This window comes from Castor canadensis, chromosome 11 (assembly GCF_047511655.1).
Source record: "Castor canadensis chromosome 11, mCasCan1.hap1v2, whole genome shotgun sequence".
NCBI lineage: Eukaryota > Metazoa > Chordata > Mammalia > Rodentia > Castoridae > Castor > Castor canadensis.
Genome location: NC_133396.1, coordinates 51,501,246 through 51,515,581, shown reverse-complemented (window position 1 = coordinate 51,515,581; position 14,336 = coordinate 51,501,246). Strand labels below are relative to the sequence as shown.

The 14,336-nt window shown below is 48.9% G+C and overlaps 1 protein-coding gene across 7 annotated transcripts in view; it reads left to right on the top strand.

Moving 5' to 3' along the window:
* Positions 1-5,711: 5,711 nt before the first annotated feature.
* Positions 5,712-14,336, top strand: part of Slc5a10 (solute carrier family 5 member 10) — a 59,338-nt gene continuing 50,713 nt past the window's right edge. For 3 of the 7 annotated variants that reach the window (XM_074046711.1, XM_074046712.1, XM_074046706.1), the window contains exons 1-4: positions 5,713-5,876; positions 13,267-13,338; positions 13,757-13,861; positions 14,214-14,273. In XM_074046711.1, the coding sequence (XP_073902812.1) occupies positions 5,763-5,876; positions 13,267-13,338; positions 13,757-13,861; positions 14,214-14,273 (351 nt within the window). In that variant the 5' untranslated portion in view covers positions 5,713-5,762. Of the gene's footprint in view, positions 5,877-13,266; positions 13,339-13,756; positions 13,862-14,213; positions 14,274-14,336 lie in introns of all 7 variants that reach the window. The other 4 variants (XM_074046713.1, XM_074046707.1, XM_074046710.1 and 1 more) reach the window with 3 other exon arrangements.

Below are 14,336 nucleotides of genomic sequence, written 5' to 3'. Positions count from 1 at the left end.
CTAAGCCATATGGGGAAAGGGAGTTACAAACCAAAATCCCAGTAACACTGGATTTTATTTTCATTTACGTAGTGAATTTTACTATTGTTCTCTGTTTCTTCTTATGGCTTTCAGTTACTACTTCTTGTGATTTTTCATTTTAGCCTCAAGTGTTCCATTTCGGGTTTGTTCCTTATAGGGCAGGTCTAATGACAATAACAAACTGTCTCAGTTTTGTTATTTTTTAAGTGTGGAATGCTTTCATTTCTCATTCAGTCTTGATGCACATTTTTTCCAAGTATAGAACTCTTGATTTATAGTTGCTTGCTATCAGGATTGCTATGCCAATGGCTGCTAGAGGCTGAGGAGTGAGTTGTGCTGCTTTTATTAAGGCTTCTTTGTCCATCACAAGTCGTGTCTCTTTGACTTTTGGGTTTGGATAATACGACTATAATATGTCTCGGTGTGGGTCTCTGAGCGCACCCAGCTTGGACTACATCATGCTGCTTGGACGTACATACTCATTTATTCCATTTTTCTGCTTCATTTTCTCTTCTTGCTGTGTGCTCAGTGGCGTCCCACAGGTACCTAGGCTCATTGTTAATAACTCATTTCTTCAACTGCCTCATTTTCTAATTCGCCCCTCGTCCTTCTACTCAAGTCTATCCTCAGCCCTCTAGTAACATTCTCATAAAGGCCGCCCTTCTCTCAGCACTCCACTTCTTATTCGCCTCCTGCTTATCACATTCCCTTATCAACATTCCCCATTGTCCATGTGTCACTCTTCTGCTTGCCTTTTGGGTTTTCCTGGTAGTTTCCTTTAGCTCACTGAGCACGTCAGAAGTGGCTGTCTTCCTGTCTTTGACTAGAAATTCCAATACCTGGGCTTCCACATTGGATGGTTTCTGTGAAATCTCTTCTTTCCTATGATTAGGCCACTCTCTCATAATTGCTTTGTGATTTTTTGTTGAGAACTGGTGGACCTGTCGAGTATTATAATAGGTTAATTCTAGAAATCAAATTCTCTGCCTCCTCAGAAATTTCTGGCTGTTGCTTGTTGTGGGTTGTGATTGTTCATTTATTAAGTGACTTTCCAAACTACTTTTTTGCAACATGTGTATTACTCAGTTGTTTGTGGTCATTTAAGTGTGTTTTGTTATATCCAAAGTCAGCCAGTGGCTTGACAAAGATTTCTTTAAATTTCTAGCTCCAAAAAGGAAAAAAATCCAACGGGGACAGGAATGCGGGGAGGAAGGAGGAGCCAGGGAAGATTTCACAGAAGCAGTGACATCTCAGCACAACCTTGAGGGATAAGCAGAAGTCCACCAAGTGGAGCAGAGGTAGATGGGCGTGGAGGGTTGGTGTGGCATCTGCATCCAGGGAGAAGCTGGGCCGCAGGTGCTCGAGTGAGTGGGGAGGAGGGCAGGGCCCTGGACTTGACCTTGGGGCAGTGAGGACCATTGAAAGGATTGTAGGTTGTTCTGACATTCTGATCAGCACGGGAGCTTTGACCTGCTCCGTTTCCGACCTGGGCCGGTTCACCCCTCCTTAGGCAACCTGGTGGTCCCCCGCTCCCGGGAGGTCACCATATTGATGCCGAACTTAGTGCGGACACCCGATCGGCATAGCGCACTGCAGCCCAGAACTCCTGGACTCAAGCGATCCTCCTGACTCAGCCTCCCGAGTAGCTAGGACTACAGGCGCGCGCCACCGTGCCCGGCTGTTCTGACATTCTGTATATGGCAGATTAAAGGGGGGAGAGATGAGATTAGAAGCAGGGAATGTGAGAAATACATAGACAGCATAGTCAAGAAGACCGGATGGGTCATTTGTTCCACTAAAAGCCTGTCATGGACTGTACCAGGCAGTAGAGTTTAATATTAAAAGGGCAGACCCAGGAGCTGAATAGCTGGGATTCAAAGCCCTTCTCTGCCTCTTAGCTGCTGTGTGACTCTGAGTAGTTTCCTTAATTTCTCTATGCCTCAGGTAGTCCATCCATCAAAGAAGTATGAGTGTTGAGGGTGGGCAATGTCTGGGCACACCATGACCACTTAGGATCAAGGACCTTGAGCAAGATGGTGAAGGCTGGAGCCAGCTCTGGGGTCATCGCCAAGCCCTTTGAGCTTTGGAGAGGAGAGGTTTCCATGGGGGATGTGAGGGCTGGATTGTTGAGTCTGAGATGCTTGAGGGAACTGTTGAGTGGGCATCAGGACGTGAGCATCCAATAGCTCACGCTGCCGACCAGCGGGGCAGAAGTTCAGGGAAGCTGGTGGGGAGGCTGGCCATGCAGACATGGCCAGGCAGGAGGCAAGCAGGCAGGCATCCAGGTGGCCTTGCTTGCCTGAGAGTGCAACGTGGAGGAAAAGCTTGGGTTCCTCTCTGCTGTCCTCTGGGCTTCTCTCCACAGAAGCTGGAGCCTGAACCTGCCCATCTGAGCCAGAGCCAATGCTGAGATCTTACAAAAGACTCAAGCACACAGAAACATAAAAAGTAATGGTTCTCCCTTACTCTCACCCTTTATCTCCTCCCCTTTCCCACCAACTTGGTGTGTGTCCCTCTGAACATTTCAGCCATTCAGATACTTACTCTTAATGAGAGGATTGGTCTATTTATCTATCTATCATCTATCTCTCTCTTCAATTTACTTTTACTTACAAAGGTACCATCTTCCATGTCATTACATAAAGCCTAACCTTTTTGTTGAGGTACTGGATTTGAACTCAGGGTCTTGTGCTTTCTAGGTAGGTGCTTTACCACTTTAGCCACTCCCTAAGCCCTCACCTAACCTTTTTTGATGGACACAGCATGGAGGTTCCAACATTCCTTCATCCACCCACTATGGGAGATTATGAGGAGTATTTCCAATTTTCTGCTGCCCTAAGCTTTCTTGCACTTGTAGCTCGGACCTCCGTGTGAGTGTTTCTACAGGGACAAATAGGCAAGTGATAGTTTGCAGGAATAAAAAAGTCCTGTGTTTATTGTAAAATCAGGGGCAACAGATAACCCAAACTAGTTCAAGCAGCCAGTCCTGGGAGAGGCTCCCAGGGATCAGTCCCCTGGCTGTTGGAGAACATCTGTCACTTCAATAATGTGTGGCCTTTTCAGCTCTTCCACATGGTTGTCCTGCCTCTATCACAATCCTGAGGCACTTAAGAGAGAAATACACCTGTAGGTAATGACTTCCCCAACAAAAGATAACATGGTTCCTGTTGTTAGCTGCCAGGCAGGAACTCCCAGGGTGAAGCACCTGTGCTTGCAGGACCTGTGCTTGCAGGGGAAGAAGGTGCTGACTCTGACATCCCATCAAGTTGTTTCTTTGTTTCAGATGAGACCCTCCGCAGAAGGCCAGGCCACCAGGAACCGGGCTAAGCCAGCCAAGGCTGCCAAGCCTCTCTTTTAGGTGACCTAGAATAAACTTTGCTCATCCTAATTTCAAGATAATGCTAAATTCTCCATGGAGAGGGATTCCTGTCCACCATCTTTGAGCGTGTGATGTATGAAGAAGAATGCTGTCTACACATCATGACAGTCTCCCCAGTCCAAATATACGTGTCTCCCTGTGTTCTGGGAAACCCTGCTTTGTGAGACACCCAGGGTTCTCCTTACTTGCTGCAAGTAATAAACCTCTTCTCTCTAACCTACTGGTTATGCTGATAGTCTTTGCACTCACTAAGAGGCATCCCCCATTGTGTTGGTCACATCCTGCTCTGGCCCCACCCCCACTATACCCATTCCTTGTCCAGGAAGATGGTTCTCCTGAGTCCAGGTACCTTCCTCTGGGATGGATGCAGCTTAAAGAGGTGCAGTGCTCTGCTTTTAGTGTATTCCCACATTTCATGAGCTGGAAACTTAATCCCCAAAGTCATATGTTAATTATGGTCCAGGGGGGACTTTTAAGTAGATGATTGGGTCATGAGAGTTCTATCCTGGTGGATTGCTGATGGATGGGTTATCTTGAGAGTGATTCTGTTACCAAAGCCAAGCTGGCTTTGTTTCTTGGATATACTCCTCTCACCACGTGGTACCCTATACCACCTCCAGACTCTGCAGAGTCCCCACCAGCAAGAAGAGACTCACCAGATGGGGCCCCTTGGACTTGGACCTCTCAACCTCCAGAACAGTGGTCTGAGTAAACCTTTATACTTTATAATTTACCAAGTCTGTAGTAATCAGCTATAGCAACAGGAAATGGACTAAGACGTGTGGTCTGGATGGCTTCCCAGCAAGGGTTAAGTCAACAAGAAAGGCTGGGTCTCCCATGTGATTGTGATCAGGAATCTACTGTGACCGGGTTTAGGAGGAAGGGTGGCATCTCTCCTCCCCCCCAGGGATGTGCTGGGGCCAGGCTTGGGCTGTGCAGTAATTCTCCCCGTGTCCTCCACTGCCACTCTCCCCCGTCCCCGCCTTTCAAGGCAAAACCACAGCTTCCTTGCTGTAGGGCTTTTGGTTGGAAGGGACCCAGGTTATCCTTCTGAGACGCCACTGGGGAGAGAGGTCCGAATGTTGTTGGTTCAGCCGCTTGGTCTTAATGAGGTTTAGCAACTCTGACATTACGGGCTGAGTCTTTGGGTCTGGTGCCAAGTGAGCTTTTGATTGACAGCACATTGATTTATAGTCAATGGCTTGGGAAACAAACTCCAGCCAAGGCTAGCTGGTTGAAGGTGAGCATTGCAGGTGAGCCTTGCTCTGAGCTTGCGTGAGATTTGCTCTCAGCGTGACTCATGTTCCCCTTCTCAGTCTGGTCCTATGTGGAGAGGTTAATCTTTACCCCTGACTTAGGGGTAAGAAGCAAGGTGGGTTTGCAAGCCAGCATGTTCTCAGCACAGCACTCACTCATTAACACTTCTGGACAGGCTGCATGTCCAGTTAAACTCCAAATACTTTACAGAGCCATAAGCTGTGTCGCTGAGTAGAGGTGTGCATTCCAACTTAACTAGAGAGTGAGCATCAGGCCCTGATGGAGTCTAAATGGAACCAGAGCCATCACTGCCACCCCGGTGGAGACTCTGAGTCCAGAACTGCAGCAGAATGGCAGTGACAAACAACTTAGCCTCCTGCCCCCCCACCCCCGTTGCCTTGACTAGGATGAGATGTCACCTACGCTGCGGCATTGCTTTGAGTGTGACATGGGAGCTTATGTAGAACCACATAGCACGGTCCTTGGGTGTCCATCCTGTTGTCCCAGGCAGACCATGGTGTCTGAGTGGATGGTCAAGAGGAGCAGCTCAACCTGTCTCACTGGGTGAGAGAAAAGAGCAGAAATGTTCACAGCAGGACTTATTACCGAGGTGTCAGGAGCCACTATCCCAGGTCCATCTCAGTCCACTCACAGCCCCATGGCTGCAGAGGACACAGCTGCCTGTCATGTTGATGTCCTAGAGGGGAAGGCATCTGTCCCAGTGTCTCACATGTCTTTTATAAATTAAATACAGGTCCAGCCACCTGTTAGGCAGTGAGGCTTTGTCTTTCTGGAACTATTATCGTTTCCTTCAGATACACTAAACTATCTTTGCCCCAGCCCCTCTGAATTTAAGGAGGCTCCCTCCTCCTGCCCACCCCTTCTTCTGGCCTCCCCAACTCTGGCTCTGGGATGTGCCTACCTAGAGGGGGATGAAGGAGACTGAACTGTACTGCTAAGCAGTCACTCTGCATGCAGCCACATCGTGGGCTGGAGATGCTACTGACTCGCTCGGTTTAATGATCAATTAATTCCTGGCCAGAAAGCCCTCTCCGACCTGGTTTGTCCTCAGTCACTTGGGCTCAGCACTGGCACCTGCTGCAGGATGACTGCCAACAACTCCACCAGTGGCCTCCATGCTCCCGGATCGCAGCTGAGTGTGACCGACATTGTTGTCATCGCTGTGTATTTTGTCCTGAATGTGGCCGTGGGCATATGGGTAAGAGACCCCTGCAGTGGTGGCCAACTGGGCTCTTGGGTGGGAACTGGGACTGGCATGTCCCTGAGGAGTCTGTATCACTCTCATCTGGTGGCCTGCTCTCCAAATGATAGAATCACAGGTCACAATTCAGAGTTGAGGAGGGGACCTGAGAATCTTCACTTTGAAAAGGTGTCCTGCCAAGCTTAGCCCTAGTGCATAAGCCCACTTGCTTCCCTCGAGAGGGGGCACAGGGGATTCGACCCCATCAGAAGATTCCAGCAACAGTAGGTCCCCGCCATGCAGGCAGGGTGCCAGGCCCTTCCTCGGCCCCATCCCCCACAGCCCTGGAGAGAGGGCAGCATGTGTGCCTGGGAGCCCTGCGCAGGGGAAGCAGCTCGCTCTGTATACTGAGGTGCTCCCCACGGTGGGGTGCGTGCAAGCGCCAGCCATGCTCCATGTTTAGGACTAAGAGAAGTCAGTTCCTCATCAGGCCCAGACGTCCCCAGGTAGCACTCCTGAGGAGAACGAGTAACTCTTGCTGCTAAAACCCCTGGCCTGAGATTGAGAGCCTGGGGAATGAGAGACTCAGCTTTCTGGAACACCTGCCTCATGGGGCTTGCAGAGGACAGGACGCTGCTGCCACCATTGGATCTGTGGTAGTAGGGGTGCGGGAGGAGGGGCTGGAGTGGCCCAGTGGCGGTAGAGGTGGAGGTAGAGGATAGAGGTGGTGGAGGTGACGGTGATGGCCGTAGCAGTGGCAGTGGTAGCAGCAGCAGTAATAAAATTAATTACAATGGCCCATGCTGCCCATCGGCAGGGCTGGACTCCAGTTCTCTTCTGCTCTGTGGGAAGACGCACCTTTATTGTGCTTTGTCAGTGCTGAGGGGTTTTTACTTTTTTACAAATTGAAGTTGTGGCAACCCTGCATGGAGCAAGGCTTTTGGTGACTTTTCTGACAGCACGTTCTCACTTTGTCTCTGTGTAACATTTCGGTAATTCTCACAGTCCCTCCAACTTTCTTTTTATCGTTTTATCTGGTGGCACCCTGAGCAGTGGCCATTGAGGTTACTATCAGAATTGTTTGGGGGTGCTTCGAGCTGTGCCAGTGAACTTAGTGTACACATATTGTGTGTTCTGACTGCTCCAACAACCAGTTGCTCCCAGTCACACTCCCTATTTCCCAAGACATGATATTAAAATGAGGCTAATTAATAAACCTACATCGGCCTCTAAGCGCTCGAGTGAAAAGAAGACTCACACATCTGTCTCTTTAAATCAAAAGCTAGTAATGATTAAGCCTAGTGAGGAAGGCACGTGGAAAGTCAAGGTAGTCTGAAAGTTAGGACTCTTGCTCTAAACTGTTAGCCAAGTCATGAGCGCACAGGGAAAGTTCTCCAAGGAAATTAGAAGGAACAAGAAAGCCAAACAGCCTGCTGCTGACATGGGGAAAGTCGTCGTGGTCTGGACAGATCAAACCAGCCACCACATTCCAAAGCCTAGTTCCCAGCAAGGCCCTAATTCTCTTCAACTGCGAAGGCTGAGAGAAGTGAGGAAGCTGCAGAAGAAAAGTTCAAAGCTAGCAGAGGCCGGTTCATGAGGTGCGAGGAGAAAAGCCGTCTCCACGACCTAACGGTGCAGGAGAAGCAGCCGAGCCCATGTACGCACTGTGGCAAGTTATCCAGAAGATGGAGCTGGGACAATGACAAAGGAGCCGCAGTAGACAGCAGGTGCACAGGGTCACTGGGCAGCCGTCCATTGGACAAAGACGCCATCTAGGACTTCCACAGCTCGAGAGATGCTAACGCCTGGCTTCAAAGCTTGAGCCCAGGCTGACGCTCATGGGAATGAATGCGGCTGGGGACCTAAGCTGAAGGCCACGCTCGCTCCCCTCCTGATGATGCAGGGTTTTGGAATCACTCACTAGGGTTAGGTGCCTGTCTAAGTGTGAGGCCCTGAGTTCAAACTGCAGTATTGTCCAAAAAAAAAGTCAATCAGCATGGTGAACTTCATCACTGTCTTATTTTAAGGAACTGCCACAGCCACCCCAGCCCTCAGTCACCACCACCTGATTGGTCAGCAGACATCACATCAAGACAACACAGATCCTCTGTGATAGTTAGCTTTCTCTAACTATCACAAAATACTTGAGATAATCAACTAGAAAAAGAAAAGAGTTACTTTGACTTACGATTTGGGAGCTTCTAATCCATGATTGATTGGCCTTATTGCTTTGGGCCTATGATGACAAGGCAGCGCATCCAGGCAGGACTGCGAAGTGGAGCAAATCCTCACAGATCATGAGTCAGGGAACAAAGAGAAGGAATTTGAGCCAGGTCCCAGGATCCCCTCCAAAACCTCACTCCCAGTGACCTAAGGACCTCCCACTCAGCCCTACCTCCTACAGACCCACCACCTCCCAATAGCACCACTCTGGGGACCAAACCTTTAAGATGTGGCCTTCTGGGGAACATTCAATATCCAAACCACAGCACCATCCAACAGCAAAAAGATGAGGACTCACCAAGAGCACAGATGAGTGGTACTATTTTTTAAGCAGTAAAGTAGTTTTAATTAAGAGATTTACATTGTTTTTTTAATGCTATATTGCTCACTCAGTTATAAACTAATAAGATACAGTATAAACATAACTTTTTTGAGGGGCAGTACTAAGAGTTTGAACTCAGGGCCTTGAGTGAAACCCCAGTCCTTTTTGTACGTTTTGAGATAGGATCTCATACTTTTGCTCAGACCAGCCTCAGATCGTGATCTTCCTACCTCCACCTCCCAAGCAGCTGGGATTGCAGTCATGAACCACCACACCTTCCCTAAGCATAATTTGTATATGCCTTGGGAAACCAAAAAAAATAAATAAATAAAAGCATGTGACTCGCTTCAGTATGATACTCACTTGGCTGTGGTGGCCTAGAATCCAATCTGCAATGCCTCCAAGGCAAGTCTGTGCTTCTCTGGGCTCCAGTTTCTTCACACACACCACATGGATGTCTGTGCTGCCCACTGCTCAGGGCTCTGCAAAGAAGTAATGGGCCGGTGGATGTGAAAACTTGTTGCAAACTACAATGGTCTGTCCTCATCTCAAGCTTTACTTTCCATGGGTTTCAGTTCCCCAAAATCTGAAAATAGTAAGCAGAAGGTCCCAGGAATAAATAATTCATGAGTTTTAAATTGCATGTCCTTGCCAGTAGTGTGACTACATCTCATGCCTTCTCCTCCATCTTGCTTGCAAGGTTAATCAACCTTTGTCCAGTTTTTCCACACTGTGTATGCTGCTCACCTGTTATTCACTCGGCAGGCAGCTTGGTTATGAGACCTGCTATTGTGGTGTCACAGTGCTCGTGTTCAACTAGCCTTTGTTTTACTTAATAATGGCCCCAAAACATAAGAGTAGCGGTGGCAGTGGTTTGGAGATGCTAAAGAGAAGCCATCATGTGCTTCCTTTAAGTGAAAAGGTGAAGGTTCTCAATTTCATATCTAAGGTCTTCAGGAAGAATCTTCTATCCATGAAATTGTGAAGAAGGAAAAAGAAATTCTCACTAATTTTGCTGTGGTACTTCAAACTACAAAAGTCATAGCCATGGTGTGTGATAAATGCTTAGTGAAGATGAAGAGACGGAGTGGCTCAAGCAGTAGAGTGCCTGCTTAGTGTGAGGCCCAGAGTTCAAACCCCAGTACCACCAAAATAAAAGAGATGGAAAAGACATTAAAGACAAATGTGCATGTATAGGGAAAAATAGTATGTCTATATCTGTGACTTCAGGCATCCAACTGGGGACCTAGAATAGGGGACTTTTATCCCCTGTGGATAAAAAAGGGATGAGTGTATACTCCGCTACATTCCTGTGAGGTGACAGGAAGTCAGAGGAGGGTGCCCTGGGGCCGATGTGGGGCAGAACACGCAGTGACTGCTTTCGGGATGAGGTGGAGTGAGAGCCAGGCGCCAGAGGTTGGCACGACCTGAGAGGGACAAGGAGAGAAGCTTTCCTGGCCAGCATGGTGGGGAATTTATTTATTTATTTGGAAGTGCTCATCTAAGAAGGATGCCCAGTGCACCTGGGGCCAGGCCCTCTGCCACCCAGTGACTCAAGTCAGCAGCCCTGGCTGCCCAGGCCCTGACTCTCAGCTCAGCCTTCCTGTGTGTAGGCTGGTGCCCTGGGCAGCAGGGTTATAGGAGTTCCTGCTCTGTCCCTCCAGGGAGGCCAGCCTGGCCCAGCTGGGTGCAGCTGGCCAGAGAGGGGCAATCCCATGAAGGAAAGAACAGGACTAGACAGGGTAGACCTGGAGCCACATCCCACAGGGAGCAGCACACTCAGCCCACGGCAGGCCTAGCAAGCTGGGGGGCTTCAGTCCTGCAGCATGCCCAGCGGGTGCAGCTGGGAAAGCCCCGAGGAGGGCCGTTAAGGAGGAGGCACTCCTGGAGACAGAGACATTAACCTGACCTTTGCATTCATTAAAGTATCTGTTAAAAAGTGACAGAAAACCATTTCCAAATAAGCTCTAACAAAGAAGGAGATGCAATACTGTCCATACAGCAAAGTCCAGCTAGATAAGGCTTCAGGTACAGTGTGATCCAGGTGTTCACAGCATCATTAACACTATGGCTACCCTTCATTGTGGTTCTCTCAACCTCCATTCATGTGTGGCTTCGTCATCATTTGGAGGTGGCATGTGTCACAAAGGTTCTCGAGTTGGAGGCTTGGTTCTCAGTGTGGCCATGTTGAGGAGGTGGAACCTTTAAGAGTGGGGTCTAGTGCAAAGTAACTAGGTCATTGGATGTGCTGTGCTCAGAAGGGGTGACTGCTATCTAGTTCTCACGCGAGTGTGCTGTTTATAAGAGTAAGCCTGCCACTGGTTTGCAGTCTGGCTTCCTGCCTCACCGTGTGATCACCCATGTGATCACTCTCACAAGTATTCATACCCTTGTGGTGCTGTCTGCCATGATGTCCTCACCAGAGCTGAGCAAAAGCCGGTGCCCCACTCTTGTGAACCTCTTGTCTTTCTGCCTCTCCCGGCTTCAAGTAGTCTGTTATAGCAACCAAAAACAGACCAATACAATCCCAAGACCAGTTTCCCCACATCTGGAGGTGAGACGACAAGCCTAGTGATTGAACCTGGATTCAAATCTTGGCTCCACCACTATTGGCCAGATGACCTTTCACTTCTGAGAGCCTCATTGATAATGTGGGATGATCAAAGTGCCTCCTTCACGGGGCTGTAATGAGGACTAAAACCCACACACAGGTAAAGCAGCCAGAGCCACCTCTGACTCAGGGGCAGTTGGGGAGTATTAGCTGGGTATACATGCCCTCCAGCAGCCCCTGGAGTCAAGGAGGCCAGTGCATAATCTCAACTGCACCAAAAAAAAAAAAAAATTCTTAGGGTCTCTGGAGCTGGAGATCGGTCAGGACTACCCAAGCCAGTTGCTGAGGAGGACAAGGCCCCTTTAGGAAGAGAAAAGGAACTAAAGAGCAAGTGCCAGTGCCCAGTAATCCTTGAAAGAAGACAAGTGCTAAGGAAGCCTGGGCCACGAGCCAAGCTGCCTGGGATTGTGCAGTGCACAGTTTACGCTGCTGCCAAGGGCCATCGTGGCTGAGACCAAAAGGGTCAGCACAGCGAGATCACAGTGCACAGCGAGAAGGTAGTCAGAGGCAAAGCTGGAGCGAGGCAGGTGGAGGCCACATCAAAAGTCTGAAATGGGGGGGTTAGGACAATGAGAATCTCATTCATATAGACAAGGCGTGACAGAGTCAGGAAGGACCTGCAGATTGATTGATATTTTCTGACCCAGCATTATAATGTTGTGAAAATAAAATGCAAAACTCTGTTCTAAGAAATGTGTTTTTTGATGCAGCTGGCCCCTCTGGTCAAGTTTCTCATCCTTACAATTGCACGTTTTCTGAGTCTCTCCATCCAGATAGCACTCAATGGAGATTTAAAATCCACATAGGCTGGGTGCCAGTGGCTCACGCCTATAATCCTAGCTCCTCAGGAGGACCAGAGAGCATTTTCTGAGCTAATCTGCTGTACTAGGTCCCAACAGACAGGCTAAAAAATAACTCACACTGAGGTTGCACATTCCAAAGGTGAAGCAAAACTGTTTTTCTGATCTTCTAAGGAATCAGGATTAAAATGGAAACACACAAATTTCCTAAATAGACCCATTTCCAGTGGCATGATTACACGTTTTCTGCCTCAGTCTCTCCACAGAGAAAGTGACCTAAAGTCACCTAAGGCTAACCAGTTACTCATTTGTCCTGTGTCCCTGTCCCTGCCTTAGAAAGAAAGTAACTTTCAAAAGGCCAACCTGCTTCTTGGTGTTTTGTCATTGTTATTCCGCAAGCTTGTCTAGAAGAGCAATTTCTGCTGCTGCTTCTTGGCTAATACGAACAGTTATTTTAATTTTAATTTTTATTGTTTTGGTGGCACTTGAGTTTGAACTCAGGGCCTCATACTTGCTGTAGCCCTTGAACCATGCCTCCAGTCCTTTTTGCTTTACATATTTTATGAAAATTTTTCACCTTTTATGAATAGGATCTCACTTTTTGCCTGGGCCATCCCAGAATGCAACTTTCCTATTTAAGCTCCTAAGTACCAGGATGACAGGATGAGCCACCATGCCTAGCCCCAATTCTAAAATAGAAAATAAAGCCAATTAAAATGATTAAACTAAACTGTTGTCATTTTGTCCTTTGATGAGGTAAAACTCACATCACATAAAATTCACCATCTTGTCCCTTTTAAAGTGCTAAATTCGTGGCATTGGTACATTTAAATTCTTCTATCTTGCTCAAAAATATTTTCATCACTTCAAAAGGAAACCCTCCTTCTTCCTGCTTACCACACCCTGGAAATCACCGTCAGCATTCTATCCCCATGACTTTGCCTACACTGGACAGCTCATATAAGGTTCATGGCCATTGTGTAGCCCTTTGTGCCTGCTTCTTTCATTTAGCGTCAAGTTATAAAGGCTCGTTCAAGTTATACCATGTGTCAGAACTTCATTTCTCTTTTTCTTTTTCTTTCTTTTATTTTGGTGTCAGGAATGGGATAACTCGATTCTTTTTGATAACTGAGTAGTATCCCATTGCGTGGATACACTGCATCTTATTTACTCATTCATTAGCTCGTGGACCTTTGGGCTGTTTCCACTTTGGCTATGACGAATAGCATTGCTGGGAGCATCCCTGTGTAACTGTAACGGGACATTTGCTCTCAGTTCTTTGGGGCGTAGAGTAGACCTGGGAGCAGAATTGCTGGATCACTTGATAATTGTATGCTTAATTGTTTGAGGAGTCACTACGCCGTTTTCCTCAGTGGCAGCACCGCTCTACTCCCCTGCGCCCACAGCAATGCATGGAACTCCCATTTCCACCTCTTTTCTCTCCCCTTCCAGTCTTCCTGTCGAGCCAGCAGGAACACAGTGAGCGGCTACTTCCTGGCAGGCCGGGACATGACATGGTGGCCGGTGAGAGCATCCCGATTTCTGAAGCTTTGTCCGTTGGGCTGTCTGACTTGTAGGTCAACTGTCATCTGACTCCCTGAGGTCACTTCATGTGCCTTTTTCATCCAACACCACTGCCTGCACCAGCTCAATGGGACAGGTCTGAGAGTGGCAGGAGAGCCCCAGCCTGGGGGTATAGGGACAGGGTCTTCAGATGTCAAGGTACAACAGCACAGCCGGACAAGTGGGGCTTTGGAGTCTAGAACTTTGTTCCTTGGCTGGCCATGGACACGTAAGCTTGTACCCCTGAGTCTGGTCTCCTTATCTGTGAAGTAGGGACCGAGGTCTCCCTTAGGCCTGTGAGGTTGAAGGTGTTGTTGGGTCCAGGGTGGGGCTGGTGTGGGAGTCCTGCCACTGATTGTTTTTCCTCCTTCCCTTCCAGATTGGAGCCTCCCTCTTTGCGAGCAGTGAGGGCTCTGGCCTCTTTGTGGGACTGGCAGGCTCGGGGGCGGCTGGAGGCCTGGCGGTGGCTGGCTTCGAGTGGAATGTGAGCCACAGAGGACGGGTGCAGCCTGCAGGGGCCGGGGCAGAGGGCAGCCAATATGGCTGGCGCTTGGACGAGGCAGCTTCCAGCACTGCATGTCAGCCTGCGTCCAGGCAGGCTCTGGGAAGCAGTGTTCCTGGGCAACCTGGCCATCAGAAGTCAATGTACTGACCAGGGCTGTTGACCTGGCCTGGCCCATCTGTCAACAGAGGCCTGGAGGAGGGGAGGGGCTGCCCAGGTTTTCACAAGTCAGGCAGGTCTGGGGCATACGCTCATCTCCACCTCACTCAGCTGTGTCTAGGGGCAGGGCTTTGGGGAGCTGCACCCTGGTCCTCAACTGCCTCTGTCCCCACAGGCCACGTATGTGCTGCTGGCACTGGCATGGGTGTTTGTGCCCATTTACATCTCCTCAGAGGTGAGTCTGCTTCAGGGGCCACAGACAGGGACTGGTCCTTGGGGCAAGTTGGTGACAGTAAGC